The 26,504-nt window shown below is 55.3% G+C and overlaps 1 protein-coding gene across 1 annotated transcript in view; it reads right to left on the bottom strand.

Annotated features, from left to right (window-relative positions):
* The window catches only part of NTN1 (netrin 1), a 106,413-nt gene that overhangs the window by 75,039 nt on the left and 4,870 nt on the right, over positions 1 to 26,504 (bottom strand). Inside the window, exons 2-3 of the mRNA XM_006761721.1 lie at positions 26,122 to 26,276; positions 25,937 to 25,998 (exon numbers count right to left, since the gene is read on the bottom strand). Coding sequence (XP_006761784.1) covers positions 25,937 to 25,998; positions 26,122 to 26,276 — 217 coding nt within the window. The remainder of the gene's footprint in view (positions 1 to 25,936; positions 25,999 to 26,121; positions 26,277 to 26,504) is intronic.

Here is a 26,504-nt window from a genome sequence, read left to right as displayed (position 1 = left end):
CAACACCTGGTGGACCCCTATCTAAAGTGCGCTTTCCCTGGGACGTGCGATTTTACCTGATGATTTTTTAAAAATATATTTCATTGATTTTCTTCAGAGAGGAAGGGAGAGGGATAGAGAGCCAGAAACATCTATGAGAAACATCGACCAGCTGCCTCCTGCACACCTCCCACTGGGGATGCGCCCGCAACCCAGGCACATGCCCTTGACCAGAATCGAACCTGGGACCCCTCAGTCCGCAGGCCGACGCTCCATCCACCGAGCCAAACCGGTTTGGCACAGGACAATTTTTAATCAAAGGAAACTCTAATCTTCTCGGCACCTGACAGTCCCAGGGGAGGCGAAGAGGGCCCTGGATTCGACAGCACCAGCCGGGAAGAGGCCTGCTGGGCTTTTCCGAGACCCAAGGCTTGTCTGATTCTTCAGTTCCTGCTTGGTCAGTGTCACTCTGACCTTCCTTAATCACGGCCCGTTCTCCAGCTGCTAAATGAGGACAGAAGTCCTGTCTGAGACCACGGGGAACTGTGAGAAAAGGGAAAGGCCCTGCTCATCTGATGACCCAAAAGGTGTTCCCCGGGCTACACACTCCACCATCAGGGAGGAGCCGACAGGCACGTCCCCACCAGGCCCGCGAGGGGCCCCGATTTCCTTAGAATGCCCCAACACTCCTGTGCAAAGCTCCCCATGTGGACTCCCGCTGCTGTTTAGGGAGAAACAGAAGGAAGGCAGTTATGACCAGTATGGCCTAAAAGCTTTTTTTTAATATTTTTATTGATTTCAGAGAGGAAGGGAGAGGGAGAGATAAATAGAAACATCAATGATGAGAGAGAATCATTGATCGGCTGCCTCCACATGCCCCACACTGAGATCAAGCCCACAACCTGAGCGTATGTCCTGACCGGTCGACGCTCAACCACTGAGCCACACCCCAAATCTTTACCCCAAACAGGCCATTTTCATCAGGACATGCTTTATGGTGAAACTGATCAAACTCTGAACCCCAATTCTGAATCCAGTTATTCTAATCAAACCAGTAGGTAACATTTATTTAGATATCAGTAAAGTGTTTATGAAATTACAATGAAGGACTTTAATGAAACATCATCATATCGCTGAAGAATGCAGATGGCCTGCCCCAGACTTGAGAAAGTGACAAGGAAAGGCAGCTTCCAGCTGACTGGGAACAGAACGGGCCAGCCCGAGAAAGAGTGACCTTGCCGTCCCTGGAGGCCTTCCAGGAGAGGGACACAGGTGGAGATTCCAGCTCTGAGGAGAAGGTGCAACTAGACTGACAGAGTCCCTTCCTTCTCAGAGAGCCTCAGAGAAGACACTGTTCCACCTCTGGGCTCAGAGAACCTCCCAGGTTTGAGTCTAGGACTGGCCTTGTTAATATTCTCTTTTTTAAGTTATTGATTTAGAGAGAGAAAGAGAAACATCAATTGGTTGTTCCACTTATTCATGCATTCATTGGTGGACTTTTGTATGTGCCCTGATTGGAGATGGAACCAACAGAGCCACCCGACCAGGGCCAGCCTGAATAGTAGTCTCATAGTTGAGTTTGTGGACGGGGCCTGAGAAGTCTCCCAGTGACCCGACAGTGACCCTCAGTCCTTGGGGTAGGGACTGTGCATGCAGGAAGGAGACGGCAGAAGACCTGACCTGTGGGCAAATGTGGGGGACTTATTTGCAGAAAACGAGCCAAATGCTCCTTCTGGAAGGGTGTCCTAAGTTATCGGCTAAAGCAGTGGTTCTCAACCTTCCTAATGCCGCGACCCTTTAATACAGTTCCTCATGTTGCAGTGACCCTCAACCATAAAATTATTTTCATTGCTACTTCATAACTGTAATGTTGCTACTGTTATAAATCGTAACGTAAATATCTGATATGCAGGATGTATTTTCATTGTTACAAATTGAACATAATGAAAGCATAGTGATTAATCACAAAAACAATATGTAATTATATGTGTGTTTTCCGAGGGTCTTAGGCGACCCCTGTGAAAGGGTCGTTTGACCCCCAAAGGGGTTGCGACCCACAGGTTGGTGACCCACAGGTTGAGAACCGCTGGGCTAGAGCTAGAGAACACGGCCCGGGGACGACAGTCACCGCTTCCTCACAGCGAGGAGTCGGTGCAGTGACAGCGGTGGCTTTGTTAAAAACTAGCCAGTCTTGCCCGGACTGGTTTGGCTCAGTGGGTAGAGCGTCGGCCTACGGACTGAAGGGTCCCAGGTTCGATTCCCGTCAAGGGCATGTACCTTGGTTACGGGGACATCCCCAGTAGGGAATGTGCAGGAGGCAGCTGATCGATGTTTCTCTCTCATCGATGCTTCTAACTCTCTATCCCTCTCCTTTCCTCTGTAAAAAATCAATAAAACATATTTTTTTAAAAAAAAAAAAACTAACCAGTCTTCCAAGGCCTCAAAGGCTTCAGGGCAGACCCATCTCCTGCAGAAATGCGCCAGCACAGCTGCCTGCTGAGCACCTCTGGGGCCCTAGGACAGGGACGACAGAGAACAGGGCCCAGCCACGGTCTGAAGGACGAGGTGGGCAAGCAGTGGGGGGCAGAGGGCAGGGCAGGAGATGAGGGCAGTGCTGACAGTGGAAGAGCTGATACCTGTCCACCTCAACCCATGTTAGCCACCCCACCGCAGTGACAGGTGAGCCACCTGAAGTCATCTCTGTGCACGGAGGTAGGTGCCAGACACCCACGATTACATTTACTCTTTACCCGCCCCTCCCCCCCGCATGCAGGGATCCCTAGCGTCCCACCTTGCACCCTACTTATCTTCCTCCGCTCCCCCACCATGAAGCAGTCACCACTGCTCTCAAGGTAAGTCATGGAGGCAAGGGAGGAAGGACATGGAAGCCATCCAACCAGAGACACAAAACCCTGCCCCTCTTCCTCCCCACAGGAGTACAAACACATTCGCCCTTCTAAAGCCCCGACACGGTACAACTTTAAGTTATGCTCACCCCAAAAGGCCATGAAATAAAAAACGTGGAGGCACCAGGGGCCGACTTTGACATACTTTATCCACCCAACATTCTCACAAGCAGTGGGTGAGGAAGGCTCGGCCATGCCCATTTCACAGGTGAGGACAATGAGGGGCAGCCTGGCTCACACTGCTCACGGGGGGTGACTGGCATGGCTCACCCCCTGCTCAGCTCCAGCTCCTGCTCTGGCTCCAGCTCCTGCTCCGGCTCCAAATCCTGGCTCGTCCCTCCCTCCTGGGTTAGTTAGCCCTCCCCCTGGACCTCCGCTGGTGACTGGGTTGGCTTTGGCATAAGAATAGAACTATTTAAGGGACAAGCTGGGCGGGGCCTGTTTTATGACAATAATTCCCCTCAGGTAAAGTCTTTGGAAATGTCTTTTCTTGCCCTAAAATTAGGGGGTTTGGGAACCAGACAGGTTCCTTGTACAAGTGGGGGTTGGGGGGAGACCCACATGTGAACACCCCACATTTCTTGGCCCTGGTACTTCTGGCTGCTTTGGATTTGGCTAATTCCCCAGGCGTCCTCTGTAATTCCGCAGTAATATGGCTTTAATTGTCCCCAAAGCGGGCCATTCTCCCTTTAGTGTGCAGTAAACTTCCCTCCACAGTTCAGATTTCATGCACTGGCTCCAGCCAGGGAGCAAGGAGGCCGGCCAGGCATCACGGTCCTCACGGTCAGCCTCTCGCCTGGCCAGCTAGCCCCTCTAGTCCCTGGGCCCAGAGCTAGGAGACTGACAGGGCCGAGGGCGGATGTTAGGGCCCCGGGGCGGGGCACACTGGGCAGGAGGCAGGGACACTGGTCTGCGGTTCTGTCTGGAAAACGAATTAACTTAACAAATGCAAACAAGCTGTAACAGCAGGATTCATTAGGCCCAGTGGGGACTTGGTTTCATCCATTTGCTGGTCTGTTTCATCTGCAAACACCACTGAGGCAGGAGCACGAGTTGCCAAGAGGGGGATCCGGAGCCTGTACAAATCTTCTCCCTGTGCGACCTGGGCCAGGTCACCTGACCTTCCCTGGTCACTGAAGAAACGGTGACTACAAGCTCCCCTTTATCAGATTAGCTACAGCTGGCAAAACATAATGCAGAAGTTAAGCCTGGAGCTGGATGCACGAGTTCAAGCAAGTGAGTCCAGGCCCGGGGTCTTTGGGTATGTGGCCCCTTTTATCACCATGACCTCCTCTCTTCTCTACCCCCAGCCAAACAGCCAGCCCTGCTGGAGGAGTCACACCACAGGGAAGATGGACTTGCACACATCCATGACCACAAAGGGTCTCCCTGTCACTCTGGCCTGCTCCGCGCTCCCCCCACAGCCTTCCGCGCCCCCTCCTCTGCTGTGGCTTCCACCGTAGCATATCCATCCACAGCATACACATACCTTACATACTGATTCTATTATATTACTAGAGGCCCGGTGCACAAAATTCGTGCACTTGGGGCAGGGGTGGGGGGGATGCAGGGAGGGGGGAGTCCCTCAGCCCGCCTGCACCCTCTCACAGTCTGGGACCGCTCAGAGGATGTCCAGCTGAGTTTAGGCCCCCTCGACTAAGTCAGCAGTTGGACATCCTTCACACTGCCGTGGAGGCGGGAGAGGGGCCCACCACCACTGCTGCACTTGCCAGCTGCGAGCCCGGCTTCTGGTTGAGCAGCACTCCCCCTGTGGGAGTGCAATGACCACCAGGGGGCAGCTCCTTCACTGAGCGTCTGCCCCTGGTGGTCAGTGTGCATCATAGCAACCAGTCATTCCACCGTTTGGTTGATTTCCATGTTAGCCCTTTATTATATAGGAGGACTAGAGGCCCGGTGCACGAAATTTGTGCACAGGAGAGGGGTCCCTCAGCCTGGCCTGCACCCTCTTGCAATCCAGGACCGCTGGATCCTAACTGCTCACCTGCCTACCTGCCTGATTGCCCTAACCACTGGCCTGCCTGATCACCCCTAACCACTCACCTGCCTGCCTGAGCGCATCCTAACTACTTGCCTGCCTGACTGCCCCTAACAGCCTCTGCCTGCCTGCCCGATCACCCCTAACCTCCTCTGCCTCGGCCACCACACCCAGGACCCAGGCTTCCCTTCTCCAGATGGCCCCAGGCACCAGAACCCAGGCGGCTTTACCCGGACCGGCACCCAGGACCCGGTTTTGTCAGGAAAGACATCCGGAAGACGTCCAGTCTAATTAGCATATTACCCTTTTATTAGTATAGAAATAGGATAGCACACACTTCACATATCCGTTTATTTACCATGCTTCCCTAATCTAAGCTCCTTGAAGGCAGGGATGTTTTTGTCTGTTTTGTTCACTGATCTACCCCAGGGCTTAGACCACAGAAGGGACACAGTAATATTTGCGGGTGAATGAATGAATGGGCCCTTAAGACTTGTCAGCCCTCCCTCCCGCTCCTTGGAACAATTCCTTATTTCGAATGCTCCCCGCCCTCTTTAAACCTCCAGCCCTACCTCGCCCTCCTCGTCTCCATCCCTGCTGTTTGCGGCCTCACCTCCCACTTCTCAGAGAAAATGGAAGTCGGGAAACAAGAGCTCCTACAACCTGCTGCTCCCAACCCTGAAGCCACCTCCATGGGGGGGCACCCTCCTTCCTGCCCGTGTGGAGCCCGTCCCCACACTGCTCTTGTCCTTATTCCCTCGGCTCCTTCAGGAAAAATGAGCCATCCTTCTCACGCCGGTGCTCGGCCTCTCCCTTCTGTCCCCTTCTCCTGACAGTTGTGCCCCAGTGGCTCCTCTTGAAGAGCCCTCCCTCCAGCCCACACCACCCCCAGCCCCTCTCTCCTGGCCTTCCCAGCTCAGCTCTCCATGGCCTCACTTCATCTCACTCTTCAGTTACCCGCTCTGCCTTCTTTGTGATCATTCCACCAGAATGGCCATACCACAGCCACAACGCTGCAAATCCAATGGATGTCTCCATCTGCCCATTAGACAACTCAGTTCGGAGCGTTCCCCATGTCTCCTCTGCGGCACTCGCTTCTCCGGTGTTCACAGCAGCCCCCGAGCCTGGTTTTCCTCCCGTGGCCCCATCCCCCTGCCAGGCCTGACCTTCATCAAAGCCGGAGTTCTCAGATGACGTGGGCCTTCTCCCCTCTCAGGGGACTATCTCCCTCCATAATCTCACCCAATGCAATTATCGTCCTGGGGAAAAGGGACTCCCAGATGGATGCCTCCAGCCCAGACATCTGCGTGGAGCTTCGGACACATGTACGCAACTGCCTGCCCCATCTCGGATCTCTGACAGCACTTCAACCTTAACGTGGTCCAAGATCAAAGCTATGACAGTCCCTCCCGAATCTAGCTGTCTTCTGGGACAGCAGGCTTTCATCTGCCAACAGTGCAAGCTGGAAGTGTGGGAGTCACCTGTGTCACCTCCCAGCCCTCCGTCCTGTTATGGAATCCAGCACCAAGTCCTGTTGACTCTTAAGTCCCAAGTCTCTCCCATATCCCTCTACTTCTCTCCCGAGTCCAAGTCACAATCCCCCTTGACCTGCTCAGGGGTCATGAATCTGGGTTTACACCCATTCGAGAGCTGGCTCGTGGTTATGAATTCTCTGGAGACCGTCTTTCCCTCCTGTCCAGTGAGAAGGTCAAAAGAGGCCACTGCACCACACACCGGAGGCGGGAGTGATGCCACATCACTGCAGAGCGCGGCTCTTTTCCCAGGTCCACGGCAATGACCAGGGCACGCACAGCCACATGCTCCTTTGAGCAGCACGCTGCCCGCCTAGACTGCCTGCCACCCGGGGTGAGTGGGCTGGCTTCGGCTCTCCAGTGTGGTCAGCACTTAGCAAAGAGAAGGTAACAGCCGTCTGGCAGGTCACGAGGTCATTTAGCGCAAGCACGTCAAACTCGCAGCCTCGTCTGGGCATGTGGCCCACTGGCCGCGAGTGTGACATGCTTGATTTAGTGGATTGTGAGGCAGCATAAAAAATAAATAAATAAATACAGGCGAACAGAAAATGAACCACAGGTAGTAAGGGTTCGTTACAGTTTTATTTTGGATGGACGGACAGAATACGAGGTCATGATTTATAATGGTAAGTATATTTCTACTGTGTGTCATGGTCCAAAAGTGTGGCATTTAAATGCCACCGACTGTGGTCTGGTTGGTCCTGGAGGACAAGGGCCACGCCTTACTCCTCTGCTGCTATCTCCCTGGGCTCAGCAGCATGCTGGGCTCACAGGAGTTCTTGCAGACACCGAGAGGCACGGATTGACTGCGTTCCTGGAGAGAGGGAGGAAATCGTTTCTCTCGGAACTGAGATCGGTCAGGTCCCAGCAAGCTCTCTGCCTGGACCACGGTGAAGGCCAAGTCTGTCCCTGCTACAACCTCACCTTCAACCCTGAAGCCAGTGCTTGGTGAAAGCCAGGCTTCCCGCATGCTACCTCAAGGGAGCTGGGAAGTGCGGGAGGCAGGTGCCAGGACTGAGAAGTCATGGCTGCCGGCTGGGGGCTCCCTCTGCCCTTGTCGTGCCCACTTTCTGCCCACGTGGCATCGGGTCTGAGCTCCTGCTCCCAACTCCCTCCTCCTGTACCCACACCACTGCCCAGTGGGCAGGCCTACAGTGTCTCTTCTATCAGGCCTCTTGTCTGATCAGAAACCTGCCCTGGCTCCACTGAGCCTCAAGGACACATCTAGATTCCACAGCTTGGCATCTGAGGCTCCTCACATCCCCCTAATCCCTGGTGTCACCCCCACAACTCCCCACCACTGCCAGCTGCCCACCTACTCCCTCCCTCAGAGACGCCTCTGACTACACCCCCGCCTCCATGGCATCCACCAACTTGACCCAAAACAGCCTCCACCCTCCTCTCCCACACGCTGCACCCAGAAACCACATGCTCGGGTACAGGTACACCGGGGGGCCGCAGCCCTGGGCGGTCTCTACTGCAGGCGGCAGCCTGGGGCACACCTGGGGGAGCTCAGCCCCAGAAGTTCCTGGCCAACCTTCACTGCCCTAAGACCCGTCTTCAGCCCTCAGGCCAAGTCCTCACCCTCACATCCCATCCTCACCCCCGCCCCCCACCCCCAGCTCTGACTGCCCCTACCCCTGGCATGGCACCTAACACAGCTCTGCCTTGTCTTGTCCACACTGGTCCCCGAAGGAGAGTCTTATCTCCGTGTCTTTCGCTTCTTCGCCTGCCCGCGGCAGCACCCAGCGCCCGGCTGTCAGTACCCCGGGTGGTGCTCAATAAGTCGGTGCAGACGGATTGACTGATGGGGAGGGGATGCCAGAGCCCAGGTGGGAGCGAGGGGCTGTCTGGCTCTGTCTCCTGCCTGGACAAGGACCTTTGGGGACAACATGCAGAGAGAGGGGGCCGGGTCAAGGCCGGGGCCAGGCGGGCAGGGTCCCGGGCCTCTGGGAAGCAGTGCCGTCTTGCCCGCCTTGGCAGCCGCCCTGCCGGAGCTCTTGCTGAGGACAGAGCTGAGAAGATCACAGGCACACGCCCTCGGCCAGACGGAGTCTGCCCCTCATCGCTGCTGCCCCATTACGAGGTCTATTTGAGCTTCCTAGGCCCGGGGCAGTATCTCACCACTGAAATTTATGCAAATGAAATAATGCACAATTTGGGGAAAGGAATGAAATGTGGAGCGCAGTCCAAACCACCGCAGACACCGCCGGCAGGGGTTTTCGAGTTGAGCAATCATTTTAAAGACGATTTAAAGTCACTCAACGGGAAAAAACACACCGGGATTCCTGCAAACGGCAGGCCTTGCGGCTTCCAGAGGCGGCCGGCCTCCCTGTGTGGGAGCGAGGCAGGCTGGCTGGGGCGGGGCCTGGAGTCTGTGCTGGGGCTCACTGTTCTCCAGGATGACCAGGGGACTTCGGTTGTGCCCGCCCCACAGCAGGGACACAGCCACTGGCCTGGGCATCCTGAAACACTACCTCCTTCCCGAACCTGACACGGAGGCAGCTCCAGGTCCAGCATGTCTCCCCCCAACCCCCCGCCGCTACCCCAATGCCGGCCAACTCTTACTAGTAGAGACATGGCTGCCCCAACAATAGGGCACTCCGTGTATTCATTCATTCATTCGTTCACTCATTCCTTCAGTCACCGAATCTTCCTGCCCACTGACCTGTGCAAGGGAGTGGGGATAGGAACACAAACAGGAGACCCAGTCGGTGGTCTCCGGGATTTACGGTCTAGTGGGAGGGAGGGACAAAGCATGGACGGAACTCAATTCCAGGCGCTGATAATGGGCAAGGAGGTTTAGAAAAGGCAGGGCCATTTCTGAAGGGGCTGACAGAACCTTCACAGAGGAGGTGTCACCTGAGCCAGGGCCTCAAAAATAGAGAGAAGACGGCACCCGGGGGAGGGAGAAGGGCATTCCCGGCAGAGGAAAATAGAGAAAAACACGGGAGTTTGGACCGTCAGCCTCTCTCTCCTGAGCTCTGACGCAGAGCGTCGGCCTGAACGAGGAGTAACTTTATTTTTTGCTCACCATCCATGTACATTCCTTTATAGATACTAAACAGATGGGGCCTCCCTCTGCCTTCACTCCATCCACTTTCTGCCCACGAGTGAGAAGCAGGGCAGGGAAGAGCAGGAAAGAAAAGCTGGAGGAAGTGGGTGTGGGTGGGTGGGGGGGCATTGCGGAAAAACCCTAAATTCCATAAGGAGCATGTGGCGGGGCTAAATATATCGGCTCACTGAAGGCAGGGGGAAAAAAAAGAGAGGGAGGGAGGGAGGGAGGGAGGGAGGGAGGAAGGAGATGAAGCAAAAAGAAAAGCATATGGTGCAATTCGCTAAAGCTGGGGGGCAGGGGGGAGACACATAGGCAGTCACCACACTGTCCTCTGAGCTGTGTTATTACCCTTGTAACTAGTTCAGAGTAAATGAAATTCCAGTTCGGTTGGGCAGACTGAGGAATGGAGGCGAGCGCTCTCTCCCCGACCTGGCCGCTGGCCTGCGATGGAAAACTTCTCGCCTCCTCCTTCCAGGGAAAGCTGCCCCTTCCATGGCCTGGGACAGCTTCTCCTCCGCGGGGACTGGCTCTAGAGAGATTCCAGAAAGCAGCCTGGTTTGGCGCTCCAGAAAAGTGTGAGAAACGGGCTCAGCATCTGCGGCAGGAAGCGAGGACAGGGGCCATGCACGAGTGCACACGTGTCTGCATGGGGCTATGACACGGAACATGTTTCGGTGGGAAGTACCTACACTCTGAGTGTGGTCCGGGCTCAGCCAATACTCAGTTACACTCAGTCTGGCCGGGTGGGCCCGGGGCTGGAACGCTAGTCTCCCCAAAGCAAAGCCAGTGCAATGGCCTGTGAATGCCGGAAGCCGGGGGAGACCTACGGGCAAGGGCTCCGCTGCAGCCACGCCAGAACCTCAATCTGCAGATAACACGATGGCACCAGAAGTCCCGAGTCCAGTCCCTACAGAAGGAACGGGCTCCGCGAACACCCCCCGAAGCCACACGCCAGGGCCCCTTACAATTCAGGAGGACTCGATGGGCTCCAGGGAACATGGGAATCAACCACTCCTCTGCTCCAGGGTCAGGCAAGAGTCTGAGGGTCACAAAGAACCACCTCGCTGACCCCCGGGAGTGGCTAATGAGCCAACCCGGCCGGAGCAGGAGAAGAACTGCAGTCTTCCAAGAACAGTGAGCCGGGTGTGCAGAGGCTCCGAGCAAGAAGCAGCCTTGCGTGAGCGTGACGTCGGCACAGACGGGCTGGCGGGGAAGGCTGGGCCGGGGCTGCAGCTGGAGACGGGCCCAGAGGCAGGCACAGGTGTGCTGGGGGAGGGGCATTTTCAGACCCAGATGGCAGCTGAGCTCACACACTTTCCACAGGACAGGGACCCTCTGGTGGCGAGGAAAGACCAGATTGGAGGCGATAAGGGGGTGATGCAAAGACCTGGCAAAGGTGGACAAAGATGAAAGAGTGGAGGAGTCGGGACGGGGAGCAGAGGGCGGGCCTGGGAGAGTCAGGAGCTGGGGACACTGTGTCTCACTGGGTCCCTGGAGCGGGTGAGGAAGCCAGTTTCTGGGTAGGGGGTTCAGAGGGTTTGGTTGGGAGAAGTGGGGTTGGAGGGGCTGGAGGCCTGTGGATAGGGTGTTCATTCAGATCCTCTGGGTCTGGGGCCCAGGGACAGGCCTCTCAAACTAGACCATCAAGTCCTGGGACAAGTCTGCTCACTTCTCCCAGGACCCAAAATTGAGTGGCCTGGCGAGGTTCATTTCAGGTTTGCAAATGCCTAGCAAGCAGCCACCACGTAAAGGAGCTCAGGCCGCAGGCTTACCCCTGCGCTCCCGTGATGCACGGGCTGTCTGCACACTCACTTCGCACCCGGCCCGGCCCGGCCGGGAGTGAGCGTGGGCATCCGTGCGCCAAGGGGCCCTGAAAGCTTAGGCTGCACAGAGGGACGGACTGGTTTTAACGGCCGAGCGATCGTCCACCCTCACGGTCTCCACGCCTGCGGCACAGTAAGCCCACTGGGGAAGCTTTAAAAAGAAAAACGCACGGTTTCCTACCCCCAGAAGGGAAACCGATCAATCTGATTAATTAGTCCAAGTGAGGTCCTGGCTGGGCAGCTTTTCAAGTTCCCAGTGATATTAACATACAAGGAGTAAGACTCCCTGATAAGCCAACCTCTGTCATTCCAGTAAGATCCAGAGAGACTGGTCTGAGGAAGAGGTGGCTGCACCCCCAGAAGTGCTAAGAACTTGGGGGGAGGGAGATTCACCCAGTCATCTGAGGGCACGAGGAGAGTATTATCAGCCCCAGAACAAAGGGGTCCAGATTTTAGGGAGGTCCCCATTCCTGTGATTAGTGGGACTTCCACACATCCACTAGGAAGGCCCTGTCACAGACGCAAGGCCACGGCGGCCACTTGCTTTTCAGCTCCAACGAGAATGAAGCAAGGACCCCAGCTCACACACCCCATGGTCACCACAGGTCTAGACGAAGCCTGCTGCCCAGACCTAAGGCGCAGGTTCACACACAGCCAAACCCCGGGACACAGGGAGGAGGATGGCCCTGCCCAGGCTGGGCGGCCCAGTTCCTTCTGCAGCGCGTCCTCAGGCGGGCACCTGGCCTCGGGCCACAGCTGAACGGGCCCGGCGAGTGGGGGTGGGGGGAGACAGCAGCCAGACTTCCCCCCAGGAGGACAGGTTGGGTGAGGAGAGACACCTGGAGCTGCCTGCCAGCGCCCTGCACCTGCCTCCCCAGGGGCCTCCAGAGGAGGCAATTAGCCGTGGCCTTCAGAGTCCCCACTGCAGAGTGCACTCTCAGAGGCCCCCAAGGGGACAGGAAGGGGACTAAGCAGGTGCCCAGGGCCTGGGAGAAGTTGGCATGGCTCTGTCGTGAGCATGTGGTCAGCAGTGCAGGGGAGGAAGAACTATCACGCTGTGAGCACTTGCTATCGGTGCAGGGACTTGGCCAGAGCCCTTAACCAATGGCATTTAAAAGGTTCCAGGAGTCAGGCTGGGCCACACTCATTCGGACCCGCTGTCAAAGGGAGCTTTGTATGAGCCCTGCTGATTTCATCTGATAAACGTGCCCAGGGGGCACAAAGGGGCACAGGATGTGGTGGCTGGCTTGCAAAGTTCACGTACTAGTGCAGAAGGTAGGCATGAGGTGGGAGCGGCCCCTGCTAGAGGGGAGGGACATGCGGGGCGTGCACAGGGAAGAAGGGTTCAAAGCAAGGGCAGTGCAGGGGAGGAAGAACTATCACGCTGTGAGCACTTGCTATCGGTGCAGGGACTTGGCCAGAGCCCTTAACCAATGGCATTTAAAAGGTTCCAGGAGTCAGGCTGGGCCACACTCATTCGGACCCGCTGTCAAAGGGAGCTTTGTATGAGCCCTGCTGATTTCATCTGATAAACGTGCCCAGGGGGCACAAAGGGGCACAGGATGTGGTGGCTGGCTTGCAAAGTTCACGTACTAGTGCAGAAGGTAGGCATGATCTGGGAGCGGCCCCTGCTAGAGGGGAGGAGCATGCGGGGCGTGCACAGGGAAGATGTGTTCAAAGCAAGGGAGGGATGCCTGGGAGCTTTCCAGGAGGCCAAGGACGCGGGCACTCCTGGCCCACGGTGGGGCAGCAGGAGGACCGTGTGGAGTGGGCCTGGGTAATGTTCCTGAAAGCACAGGGCGTGTTAGTGGACGAAGTGAGGGCATAATGAGCCCAGGATGTGAGCACACGGGGCTGAGAGAGAGGAAAAAAGCGGGTCCATGGGTAGGTGATAAAGGGATAAGTGGGTGCTGTAGAGAAACCACCCAAAAAGCCAGCCTTTCAAAGGCCCAAGTGCATGCTCAGATTTCTATTGAGAGAGAATTTAGACAGAGGCTGAGACAACATCCGTTCATCAAAAAGGAACCCAGGAAATACTGTGGCCAAACAGAGACCAACAGCACACGGCCCTGCCTGCTAGGAGGAGGCCAGAGTCCCGTGGAGGACAGGCCAGAATGGACCATTTTAAAATGGGGTAAATGCACTTCATTCATTCATTCAGTAAATATCTACTGAAAGCTGCACACCAGGCACTGTGCCAGGCACAGGGGATTCGGCAGCGGACGCACAGACAAAAATCCCTGTGGCCGGACACTGAGGACAGACAATCAACAAGGCACAAAAGAAGCCGTCTGGCCTGTGAGAGGATGACAGTGTCAGGAAGAGCAATAAACAGGAGAGAGGAGAGGGTCCCGGATGTCAGAGAGAAGTGTGGTTTTAAAAAGGGGGCTCATGGAGGCCTCCTGGGGTAGGTGACCTGTGAGTAAAGACCTAAAGAAGTGAAGGTGTGCGCCACACAGACGTACAAGAGGACATTTCAGGAGAAGGAACAGCCAGCGCAAAGGCCTTGAGGAGACAGTGCCTGCCCGTCTGGAGGAATAGCCAGGAGACCGTCACTGCAACACATACTGGAAGTTAGGGCAGGGACAGAGGAGGGACGCCTGACCCAGCCCCAGGCAGGGGGAGGGCAGAGAAAGCTCCCCATGGATATCAGCGAGCCTAGCCTCAATACTAAGGACAAAACAAAGAGCCCAAGACACTAAGGTAGTCGGGGTACCATGCTCACGATAGGTAAGGGCAGCCATGGTGCCACAAGGCCTTGCAAACTTGGGGGGAACCATATGGAGCCTGTGGGCCATTTAGGTGCGGGCTGAGGGCCGGAATCAGGGTGGGGCAAGGCAGGGAAGAGGAGGAAACACACTGGAGGTGCCCTTAGGCAGCCCCGGGGTCCTACGCCAGCACGTGAAGAAGGGGAATGCCCTGAGGTATTTAGGGTCCCAGGGATGTCAGGGACCAAAGGGGAAACCCAGAGGGGGAACAGGCCTGCTTGCGTTTGAGGGGCAGCCAGTGGGAGGGTCCCCTGCTGGGCGGCTGCCCAACCTACCGCAGCTGCAGAGAAAGATTGCCAAGCAAGACTGAAACTCCTGGAGGACGGGCTCGGCGTCTTTGATCGCCTCCCCAGCACCTGGGAGAGGGGAGGACAGGGTCTCCCTGCACCTCCCTCAGTCCTCAGGGTTACCCCCATCTTATAGCCAAGGGGACAAGCACATGAAGGCCCGGCCTGTGGGAATGACAGAGCTGGAGAAACCCCCGTCCGACCCATCCCAAAGGCTCTGCCCCTCCCACCCCATCACCTGCCTCCCACGGGTGACAAATCCAAACTTGCCAGCTAACTCACATCAGGTAGAAAACAGGAGGGACGGCCGTCGATCAGACTAGCCTGTCCCTGGAGTCACCAGGCTCCCATTGCAGTGTCAGAGCGAGCCCAAGATGGCTACCCAGACAGACATCGCTTCTAGAGCAGCGGTTCTCAACCTGTGGGTCGCGACCCCTTTGGGGGTCGAACGACCCTTTCACAGGGGTCACCTAAGACCATTGGAAAACACATATATAATTACATATTGTTTTTGTGATTAATCACTATGCTTTAATTATGTTCAATTTGTAACAATGAAATTGGGGGTCACCACAACATGAGGAACTGGAGAGCCGCAGTTTGCCGACCACGGTTCTAGAGCATCCGCACCGGCACCCTAAGGTCCTGCTCTCACATAGGCAGCTTCTTCCAGACCCCCGTGCCCAAGCAGCCAGGTTACTGGGGGAGGTGTAGGCACAGTCGCTGGCTCCAGGAGGTCACAGTTTTCAAACTCTTTTTGTTGAACGAGATTTCATCAATCCTGAGATGCACGTTTTTCTAAGTTTTGCCATTTCTGGAACCAATGTCATCCAGGCAGCTGGGGTGGCTCACTAGTCACTGGCTGCAAATACACATCTAAGCCTGCAGCATGGGAGGGGACAGTGTAGAAAACACAGGCCAAGGCTCAGGGCAGATGTTGAGTGGAATGCTTTGGGGGGATTCCTGATTCCATCTGCTTTTCCCCTTTAGCATATGCACAAACCTTAGACTCGAAAGCACCTCAGCGGTGATGGACTTCACCAGGTCACTCTGAATGCTGGCGCCCCACGGGAATGTGTGCTCCCCGAGGGGAAAAGCGATCAGGGACCCGAAGGTACCCGGTGAGGGGCAGCAGTCAGACCGGAGGCGCAGCTGAAACTCGGCGTTCCCTCCCCTGCATCAGGCAGCTCCTGTCCGCCTCCACTCCCACCGCGCTTCCCTCCGCACGGCCGCTCCTGGGGCCTTCCAGATAAAGTGCCTTTTAATGAGGCCTGTTGGCGTCTCCAGTGAACACGCTGTAAACCCAGCTCCACACTGGCTGGAGTGTTTTCCAATTTCCTCAGGTCTGAGCTCTGCAAAGCCGTAGCTGAGGGTGTTAATCTCGGCCCTCGCTTCTCTGCAGGGGCAGGTAATGAAAGCGAGCGTCGCGCGGGGTAATGTTACTGCGGAGAGGGGCCTGGGGACGAGAGCCAGCCCCCGGTGTTGGGTTTTGCAAGCGGAGGGAGGAGGGCCTGGCCCGGTCACTCAGGTAGCGTCCAAGATGGGCTGCAGGCCCCTCGGCTCATTTTTAAATTCTCTTTCTTCTGTTCCATAGCACCTCGGATAAACGTCAAACGGGATTCTTCTTTCTTTTTTTTCTTTAGCCCTAGGGACCATTTCTTTCTGTTCTCCGTGCCTGGAAATTCCAGGAAGGTGCTGATTTTCGTCACGACTGCGCTCGGTGTAGGTGAACTAGATCCAGGGAGCCCTTCCAATGGGGCAGGTATGAGACATGCTAGAGGCCTTGAGGGGGCTCGCTGGTAAAATACCACAGGGACGGCCACGTCCAGGACCCTGGGTTCTTCCTCCTTCCAATAACTGAATCCAAGGAAAACATCCAGGTTTAGATGAAGAACATGAGTCTAAAAACGGGGGGTCTGAAGTGTGTGTGTGGGGGGTTAAGGGGCACTCCCTTCGCTGTGCACTGGGGACAGATGTCGGGCCAGCGAGCCACCTCCACCCCCTCCTGCTGGGCCCCCCTCGGTCCCCAGCTGATGCCAGGAGCATCAGGTCCATGGCCCTCCTTCAGCCCCCTCCCATGTCACTGGTCACCCGCAGGAGGGGGTAGGTCGGGTCAGAAGCTCCTGCTCCCAGACCACAGAGGCCACGGTCGCCTAGGACACCTTTAGATGAACTTGGCATTTCTTTTCCTGATTCCTGGGAAGACTGACTCCACCCGAGCCACTCCGTGTCTCATTGATGAAATCCCTGGTGATGGCACCTTTTCTCGGGAGACTTCCCAGCATTCCCCAGGGCTGGGCTCAGGGTCATGGCACTTGCCTCCCCGGCCCACTGAGCACAAGGTGGTTTTTAAGGCCAAGAGTGCCCAGCAGAGGCCAAGTGCAACCGAGGAAATCAGGCAACGGAGCCTGGTCTGCCACCTGCTCTGAGCGTCCCACCCTCCAGCCTACCCAGGCTCCCCCGGGACACAGCAGCCACGGCTCTCACCCTTCACCACAGCACCGTGTCCTCCAAGTGGCACCAAGCTTCGGGGTCCTACAGCCCCTTGAGAAGAACTCAGGGTCATTTCTTAACTCGTGTTTCCACAAGTTAGCTCACCAAGTTCTAGGGGCACCACCTCCCACACGCCAGCTCCTGCCGTCATCCCATCCACACCCAGGCCTCCATCATCTCTGAGCTGGAAACGCCCAGGTCCTCCCCAGCCTCCCCCAGAGCAGCCAGGCTGACCTTACGAAAATGCAGACAGGATCATATCGTGCCTCAGCTCCACACACACCCTCATTTTCCCTTTGCACTTGGAATAAAACCCACACTCCACCTCTGCCCTCCCATTTTTTGGCAGCTGCTGCACAGCCCCATCCCCCAGGTGAAAGGACCCACTGCCTAAGCGCCGCCCCTCCTGTTGGCACCTGTGCCCTGCACAGGGGATGCTCTGGAGGCCACGCCTCCCGTGTGTGCCAGGATGCTTCCGCAGGTGCTTGCATCCTGTGGCACCTGCCGTGCCCTCTGACCGCAGACCTCCTACCAGTGGTCGGAGCCAGACCCAAGCCAACTTCCTCCAGGAACCCTCCCTCACGGCTCTGGGCCCCTGCGCCAGGCAAGCCAGAGTGGGCAGGCAGAGCAACCTGGAGGTGGGGATGAGTGTCTTAAGCCCCTTCACATGCCAAGCGGCTTTCATTTCCTTCACAAACCACATGTCGTGAAATCCACTCGTCTCCCCTGCTGACTGCCCGTCAGCCCTTCCCCTCCATGGCAGCCACATCGATGGGTCCTATTAAATTCCTTAAATGCCAGATTGTTCTCAAATCCTTTCAAAGCATCTCCCGTGTGCCCACCCCATTCATCATCCATTCATCCTGACTCTGCTTTGGGGTCAGGCGGACGGGGGGTGACTCTTGGCCCTGGCACCTGTGGGCTGGGCAGCCTTTGGCAAGCCACCTAGACCCCCCAGATCTTTGGATTTTTCATCTGTAAAACCCACATAGCAACTACCGTAGACGCTTTTGAAGATTAGATCACGTACTGTGGCAAAGAGCCCGGCACAATAGGGGATCATAATACTTCACATTAGTATTATCAGCAACGTATTTGCTGGGTGTCACGTCTGTGAAGGGTGTGCAACGGTGAATACAAAACTGGACAGAAGGCTCTCATGGAGCTTGGGGTTCGCTGGAACTACAGGAAAGACAGGCACATACCCAACAACAACAACAACAATAGTAAGTGCAAACCCACACCATGGGCCAGGCACTGTAATGCTTATATGTATATACGAACTCTTTAATCCTTCCAACAACCAGGGAAGCATCATTCCCATTCAACAATGAGGAAACGGAGGCACGGAAAAGTTCAGTCACCGGTCCAGGTGTCATAGTAGGGGCACAGTCAGGGTTCACACGGAGGCAGTCAGGCCCCAGGGTCTGGGAGCTGGGCTGACAGAATGAGGGCGAGCACTGGACACGAGGCTTCTCCTAACTGTCCACAGCATCTACTAATCGCTTAGGGCACAAACCAGGCAGGTGCTGGGTAACGTAACTACAATCTGTGAACAGGGGACCCCTGCACCGTTTCCACCTTATCATCAGCTACTCCCTGGTTGTCACCGGCTCTTCCTCATCGTCACTGTCATCGAAGGCATCACTGGAGAAGAAAGCACGGCCGAGTGTGGTCTGAGGGCGACCAGGCCCCGCTTAGGCCCTGGGAGTGGCCGAGGCTGCCTTGGAGCCTGGGCAGACCACCCAGCAGGCTGCCCACCAACACGCTCCCTCTGAGTTCAGGAAGTGTAGTCAGAGAGAAGCTGGAGGGAGGAGGCACAGGGGGGACGTGTCTGTCCGACCCACTGTCATGGCAACAGCCCAGCGACGGGAGTGGGGGAGCAGCATCCCTGACTCGCTGGCCGCCAGGTCCTCCACCACATTTCCACCCCGAGCCCCCCATCAGGAAGGAAGAAGCCGGGACTGTGCCCGGCACACCCGACTAGGGGAGAAAAGCGTCTAGGAGTCAAGAACATGAGTCAGCAGAGGGGGGCTGCTGGTTTTTCAGAAAAACAGATGTGATTAAGACATGGCTGTGGAACTGAGGGGCCCGGGCTGACACAGACCTGCCTTTCCTGGGTACCGGGCACAGTGCGAGGCTCGGGGCAGGGGACAAGGCAAACATTTATCAAGAGACCTGCGCACTCGCTGGTGCAAATGACAAAGCCATGATACTCAGGATCCCTGAAGAAAAGCTGGAAAAAAATCGAGACTATTTACTCTCACCGAGGAGGGCAGCGACTGTAACGTACACAGCGACTTGGCACGACACTGCAAGCAGCCCTTTGCTCTGGCGTGTGCTGTGCCGTTCGCAAAGCTTCCCAGAGCCTGACAGTGTGTCATCGGCCACAAGAATCAAAACAGTGCGAATTGGCATAAGAAGAGAGAGAGAATTTAATCAAATAGAATGCCTAAAGTGAGACCTATTTATTTCATAAACTGAGGGGAAAATTGGGAAGAGGAGGGCAGATTGAGTAATAAGTGGTGCTAAGGCAACTGGTGCCCCACTCCAGAAGTGTAATGGTTACAGTTTACTTTCGTACCTTCCACCGAGATATTTCAGACAGATTACATGTTTACATGTAAAAAGCGAAACTGCAAAAACTACTAGACGAAACCATAGTAAATATTTATATAATCTTGGGGTTGAGAAGGCCTTTCTTACAGGATGACACCAAAAGCAAATACGTAAAACATATATCTGGATAGATGACAATTTTAAGCTGTCTATGTAAAAAAGCACACACATTTAACATTTTAAATAACAATAAAAATCAATAACACCTGAGAGAAATAGCTGTAAGACAGGAGATGGGCAGAAAGTCACAATCTTTAATATACATAAAGGGTTCATTAAGAAAGAAAGAGGGCCCTGACCAGTGTGCTCAGTGGTTAGAGCACCAACCTGTACACCGAAGGGTCTCAGATTTGATTCCCAGTCAAGGGCATGTACCTAGGTTTCAGGTTCGCTCCCCACCCCGGGGCCAGGTCCGGGCATATGTGGGAGGCAACCAGTCGATGTGTCTCACATGGATGTCCTCTCTCTCGCTCTCTCTCTCTCTCCTTCTCCCCTCCCACTCCCCAGTCCCTCCCTTCCTTTCACTCTCTCTGAAAAAGCATTGGAAAAAAATATCTTCATGTGAAGATTAACAAAACAAAACGAGAGAGAGAGAGAGAGAGAGAGAGAAGAGAGAGAAAAGATGAGCTCTTACTAAAAAAATGTATCAATACCCCAAAAGGTACTATACAAAATATAAACTCACAAAAAATATTCAATCTTCCTTGTTAGTTTTCAAAGACATACAAGTTAAAATAACCAAATGCCACTTTTTGTCTTCCAAGTTGGCCAATATTTTTTAGAGTAACTAACGCCCGACGCATATAAAGAAACACAGATAAGCATTCTGGGAACAGCAATAATAAATACGCATCAAAGGTCTTAAACATGTGCTTATTCTTTGACCTAGCAACCCCACATCCTAGGAATTTATCTGAGAATGGCATAAAGTCAGCTTAGGAGGATAGTCAACACAGCAAAGCCTAGAATGCAGACCTAAGCACAGCCCAGCCGTGCAAGTTTAAATGTCTGATGGAGGCATGTAGACCCACAGATGCAATACCACACAGCCACACAAAGCCACAGGTTAGAAGACGATTCAATAACCTGGAAAGAGGACAAAAATATACTCTGTGAAACGTAGTGTGACTGCACACACAGCAGAAACATACACACGTGGAGAAAGGCCTGCGAGGTGACAGAGACTCTAGGTGTTAGCAGTCACTCAGGAGGGCGGGATTCACTGTTACTTGCATTTTCTCCCCCCCGCCCCCCGTCTATTTATCTTCTAAGTAGAGACCTAGTGCATGAATTTGTGCATTCAGGCCAGCTGGGGAAAGGGGTGATTGGCCAGTGGGCCCCACCCCCAATTGAGGTGGGGAGGCTGATTGGTGGTGGGGCCGGCCGTGGGGAGGGGCTGTGGGTGGTAGGCCAGCCCCCCCAGCGTTATGGTCACTGGCTTTTTATATACATAGATTTTTCTACCACTAACAGGCACTGCCTTCGTAACATGAGAAATAAAAGAATAAAAAAAGTTTAACTGGAAACAAAAGCACAAGATTAGAGACTGGGGTTGTGCCTTGACAACATGCTCACTCCTCAGCATGTTACACTCCCAGGACCCACTCACATGCTCCAGGGCACAGCAACCCCACCGTCTGGTCAGGAGTACCATGGGGAAGTTAAAGCCATTGCCCGACCCCCAGCACCTCCCATCCAAGTCACCACTTGCTGGTTGTGATGCTAAAAAAAAGGAAGTGTAATTCTGAAACTAACTCTGTAGACCCCAAATGCCTACAACTGAAAAAGGTAATACTCCCCCTTGGCACTGACCAGATCACAGTCCACCTTTCCCACATCAAGAAGAGGTTCCCTGGCCGGGACCGGTTTGGCTCAGTGGATAGAGCGTCGGCCTGCGGACTGAAAGGTCCCAGGTTCGATTCCGGTCAAGGGCATGTACCTTGGTTGCCGGCACATCCCCAGTGGGGGGTGTGCAGGAGGCGGCTGTGGACTGAAGGGTCCCCGGTTCGAGTCCGGTCAAGGGCACATGCCTGGGTTGTGGGCTCGATCTCCGGTGGGGGGCGTGCAGGAGGCAGCCAATCAATGATTCTCATCGTTGATGTTTCTATCTCTCTCTCCCTCTCCCTTCCTCTCTGAAATCAATAAAAATATATTTTAAACAAATAAGAGGATCCCTGATGAATTGGAGGGTGTCAGGAGAGGTGATGAGACATTGAGAGGCCTGGAAATGGTAACAAGAGGACTGTGACCATACGCAGGGGGAGGAAAGGCCTGGGGCAGTGGAGGGTGGCTGCTTCGTGGAAGTGGAAGGGCAGCTGCTCTGCGCCCAGGTAGAGTCAGCATGTGACTGATCAGAGTTGCCACCCTGGACTGGGCCCCGGGGCGGCCGACCAGATGGGGGTGCTGCAGACCCCGTTTCCCAGGGGCGCAGAAGGCAGGGGAAGGCGCAGAGCCCCCGCAGCACGCATGCGAGCAAGCGGGATTATCCCGGAGCCAGAATAACAATAACCATAGGTATGAACGGAACTGCCGAGAGGTCCCCGAGAGGAACGCAGCGCCTGAGCCGACGGGAAACGGCAGAGAAAGCACGCTTCCAGCAGGCGCGGATTAACGGAGAAGATGGGGGAGGAAATAAAAAGTAGGATGAGGCGCAGTTGCCAGATATTATACTGTGGGAGGAGGAATTAACTACCCCCTGCACGGCGAGGCGAGGCAGGGAGCAGCCTGGGAAGCTGGGGGCGGGGGGCGGGGGAGAAGCAAAGGGTGCCACAGGGAACAGAACCTGAATATAAATGGCCTCTAGGAAAAGAAGGAGAAAGCCCTGGGGTGGGAGGAGACAGGAGTTTTATCACCAGTGGGGTCACTGACAAGCCGCTGTCCGGACCCAGTACAGTATGACCGTTTCGTCCCGCAGGGGGATTTGAATTATGACATCAGCTATCCGCCCAATGTGTCCATCCGGAGCCTTGCATCGTAATTCTCCACACAGACACGGGGAGAACATGCAAACTCCGCACGGTGGCCCCGGCATCGTTTTGTTTTTTTCTCAACGGCATAACGACGTTGAACAAAACAACGTTCGTTATTTGAGGACCTGCTCCGCCTGAAATGCTGAGGTCAACCCAAGCCTTTGATCAGTCATCACCAAGGGCTAATCGACTCCGGGAAAACCTTGAGTGTTTTTAAGCAAAAATGAAAAGGAAAGCTTATGCTGAGCCAAAGAGCCACCTGAGCAGCAAGCAGCTGGTACAAAACAACTCGAGGATGACGCAGGCGCCGGGGACAGCAGCGCTGGAGGAAGCTGCTGGAGGGGGGCTGGAGGGCAGGACCTGGGACGTCCTGCTGTGGCCCCCAAGACACTGCGTGTGCTAGCCCACCGTTGGCAGCCGCTCAGGGGCGTGTGGATGAACAGAATTCAGATCCTGAGCGGCACTGAAGTCATCACCAAAGGCTGCCAGGTATGGGCAGGCCCCTGCCCACCACAGGGACTTGGGGAAAGGAACACAAAAAGTCTGGTGGGTGTTTGGCCTGTGGCTCCAGCCTCTCCCGGGTGGGGAAATATTTGAGGGGAACATAAAGCCACCAGCTCTATGGTGGGAGACAAGGGCCTGTGGTCATTCTTGGTCATTCTTGGTCATTCATGCAGTACCCCCCAAATCCTTCGCACAGGTAGGCGAGAAGTCGGGCAGGCGAGTCCTGGGGACTCTCCCAGCAGTAGCTCCCCACGTGCGAGGCCTTCTCCCAAGCACTACTGAGAACTGACTTACCCATTGAAACAGACAACGATCTGAACAGACATGTCTCCAAAGAAGCTACACAAATGGCCAGTAAGCCCGTGAGAAGGGGCTTGCCACCACGAGCCACCAGGGAAATGCAAACCGAAGCCGGGCCTAGGAGAACTTCTAGAATCCCAAGAGGCAAATAGTAGCCAGTGCTGGTGAGGATGGGGAGCGGGGGAGCCCTCGGTAGATGTACCGGTTAATAATGCAGATTTTGTAATCAAGAAAACACAATAGAAATGGTGCCGCCACTTGGGGAGCCTGTCTGGCAGCTTCTCAATAAGTGAAATATGGAGGGCCCCTCGTCCGGCCTGCCTGGCAGTGAGGATGGGAGGAGGCGGGAGCCCAGGAGGACTCTGGTATTTACGGAGCTCCTGCTACCCCATGACAAGTCATCCCAGGTCAGGACCATCAAAGCTAATGCTTGCTGTGAATGAACCCCTTCGCCAGGGCCCTGTAAAGGCTGTTAACACCCCACCACCACCACCAAAGCCACCAGGGTGTTTGCTCTCCACTGACCCCCAGGCCAGTGGAGCCCCCACGAGAAACAAGGCTCGGAAAGCCAACTGTGGCCTCCACCAGCCTAGGGAGCTGTTTTCACAAATTTTGCTTACTACAATCCCAGGACAAATTAGGAAGTTCTCTTGATTTTATTTGTTAATGTTTTTAAATTGATTTTAGAGCAAGAAGGAGAGGGGAGGGGGGGAGAGGGGGAGAGAGAGAGATGAGAGAAGAGAGAGAGAAAGAGAGAGAGAGAGAAATATCGCTCCATTGCCTCCTATACACACCTGACCAGGGATCGAGCCAGCGACCTTTTGGTGCATGGGACAACATTCAACCAACTAAACCACACCAGCCAGGGCTATTTTATTTTATTTTTAAATCAATTCACAGAGATATCTAGCAAAGAACATTTTAGTTATCAAAGTAATTTTAATTACGTAGGCATCACTGGTTCATGAGAAAATGTCAAACCCAGTAACACTGATGTGAAAATAAGATAAACTCAGATGGGTACATTAAACTATATTGACGTTAGCTGGGAAAGTTAAAGGACAATAAATTGTTTTGGCAATAAATAAAATATTGACATTTATAAAAGCATTAACTTAGTCCTCACATTCCTTTGAGGTAGGCACTGACATTAATCCCCTTTCATTTTTTTAAGTTATTTTTTAATGTATTTTTATTGATTTCAAAGAGGAAGGGAGAGGGAGGGAGAGAGAGAAAAAAACATCAATGATGAGAATCATGGATCAGCTGCCTCCTGCACGCCCCCTACTGGGGATGGAGCCCCCAACCTGGGCATGTGCCCTTGACCGGAATTGAACCCAGGACCCTTTAGTCTGCAGGCCAACGCTCTATCCACTGAGCCAAACCCGATAGGGGTTCACCCCCTTCTACAGGTGAGGAAACTGAGGCACAAAGAATGTTGTGCCCCCGGGCACTTGGCCAGGGCAGAGCCTGGCTGAGAAGCAGGCAGTGTGGGCCACAACAAGCGCCCCTGGAAACTGCCTGCAGCCTGAGAGGTGGCGCCTGCCCTTCCCCTGCAGCACAGAGAGGCCTCTCCTAGTGCCCGGACAGGTGGCTCCCTCCCTGCTGTGGACGCTGCCACCCGCCCCGAAGGTGTGGGGGTCAAGGTGAGAGGGCACAGCCCAGCACAGGCAAGGCTTCTCCGGGCACAGACCAGGGGGCAATGGCTCTGTCCAAGGCTCCGTCTGTCCTCACGCTTCAGAAATGCAAGGGCCTGCCCCCTGGCCTCCCCACCACTCTGCAAGGGCCCCAGCCCCTGCTCGGCCTCCCCTCGGGAGCAGGAGCCTCTGCCTCTCCCCCCAGGCGCAGCCGGCCGCTCCCGGCTCCCGATGACAATCTGTTTTATGTCCTCTGCCTCCAGCCCGTTTCTCGGCTTTCTCTCTATTCATGCGCAGTTTCCTCAGACGCTGCATTTTTTCCTATAACATCATGTCTGATCCAGACTTTCCTAAAAGCACCCTTTCACGCCTCGCAGCTTCCCCGGGTCGCTCCGGCTGGGCTGGACGCGCAGCGAGGCCCCTCCTCCAGCAAGTGGGGGCCACCGCTGCCCCTTCCCACACCCCATTCACGGAGCCACAATACACATTTTCATATCAAAAGCCACCCCTCGCACCCCGGCCACAGATCCTTCCAGAAAGCAGACAAAATACACTCAATCCGCGTTAAATAAAATAAATAGGATGCGCGCAACACTCAAAAAATATCTCTATCCGGTGCCTGTGCTTTAACACAGCACCATGTCCTCCGAACTTCTCTTCTGTCGACCTTCGGAATATTCCGTTTCTTCTCGCCTCCTCTGGGGGGACGGGGGCCTTTCTCCAGGGTCTCTGTGAAAGGCGGTCCCCCGGCCACACAAACAGGACTCTGTCCCGGGAGGCAACTGGAGGCTGACCTTCTGGGACCTTCTATGGCGACAATGAGGACGTGATGGATGGCAGTGTTCTCCGGCCCTGTTGTCAAGCTGAAGCCAACACCCTCTCCCTCGGCTCACAGACAGGCCTGGGATCGCAGCTTCGGAAACAAAACAGGGGTGAGTCCGGGAGACGGGGAAGAGAAAGGGGGCCGCGGGGAGGGGCCCGGGAGGAACCCCCCACCGCCGCAGCAGCTCCTCCGTGGTTCACAGACTCAAAGGCTGGCAGACACTCCAGGAACCTCTGCCTGACCTTCTGAGCAAAAGATGGGCAGCTGAGGCCCCGTGAAGCGAGGGCTGGCGAAGGCCACCCAGCTAGTTGAGGGGGGATAGGGAGAGAGCCGGGGGGAGGGGGAGTTGGTCAAAACTGGGGGCTGCTTCCCCACCCCACGAGGGCTCTGCCCACTCACCACGCTGCCTGCCCCGGCCCGGGAGCACCTGCTCGTCCTCTGGGGCCACTTGCCGGTGTGGACCAGGATCTGAGAAGCTCGAGCCTCTTCTCCAAGAACCACAGAGCCCGCGCCACACTGCAAACCCAGATGCCGGGACCCACAGGCGGCTTTCCGGGCCTCTGACGCTTCCACGCGCTGCCCCTGGAGAAGCGAACGCGGAGGCTGAAGGAAGAGCCACCCGACTGCCTCTGGGGCCTCCACTCATGTTTGCCTTGTTTCTGAGAGGAAAATGCTCCAGACGCTCACCGGGAGGGAGCCTGGGTCCCTTCCTCTGAGGCCTCAGAGGCGGAGAGGACCTCACCCCTCTTCGCCCCCAGGCTCTCCTCCCTCACACCCATCCAAGGCTGCCCAGAGCCTCCGGGGGCTTCC

Source organism: Myotis davidii, unplaced genomic scaffold, assembly GCF_000327345.1.
Source record: "Myotis davidii unplaced genomic scaffold, ASM32734v1 scaffold37, whole genome shotgun sequence".
Taxonomy (NCBI): domain Eukaryota; kingdom Metazoa; phylum Chordata; class Mammalia; order Chiroptera; family Vespertilionidae; genus Myotis; species Myotis davidii.
Note: the sequence above shows the minus strand (reverse complement) of the source record. Positions and strands in the feature narration are given on the sequence as shown.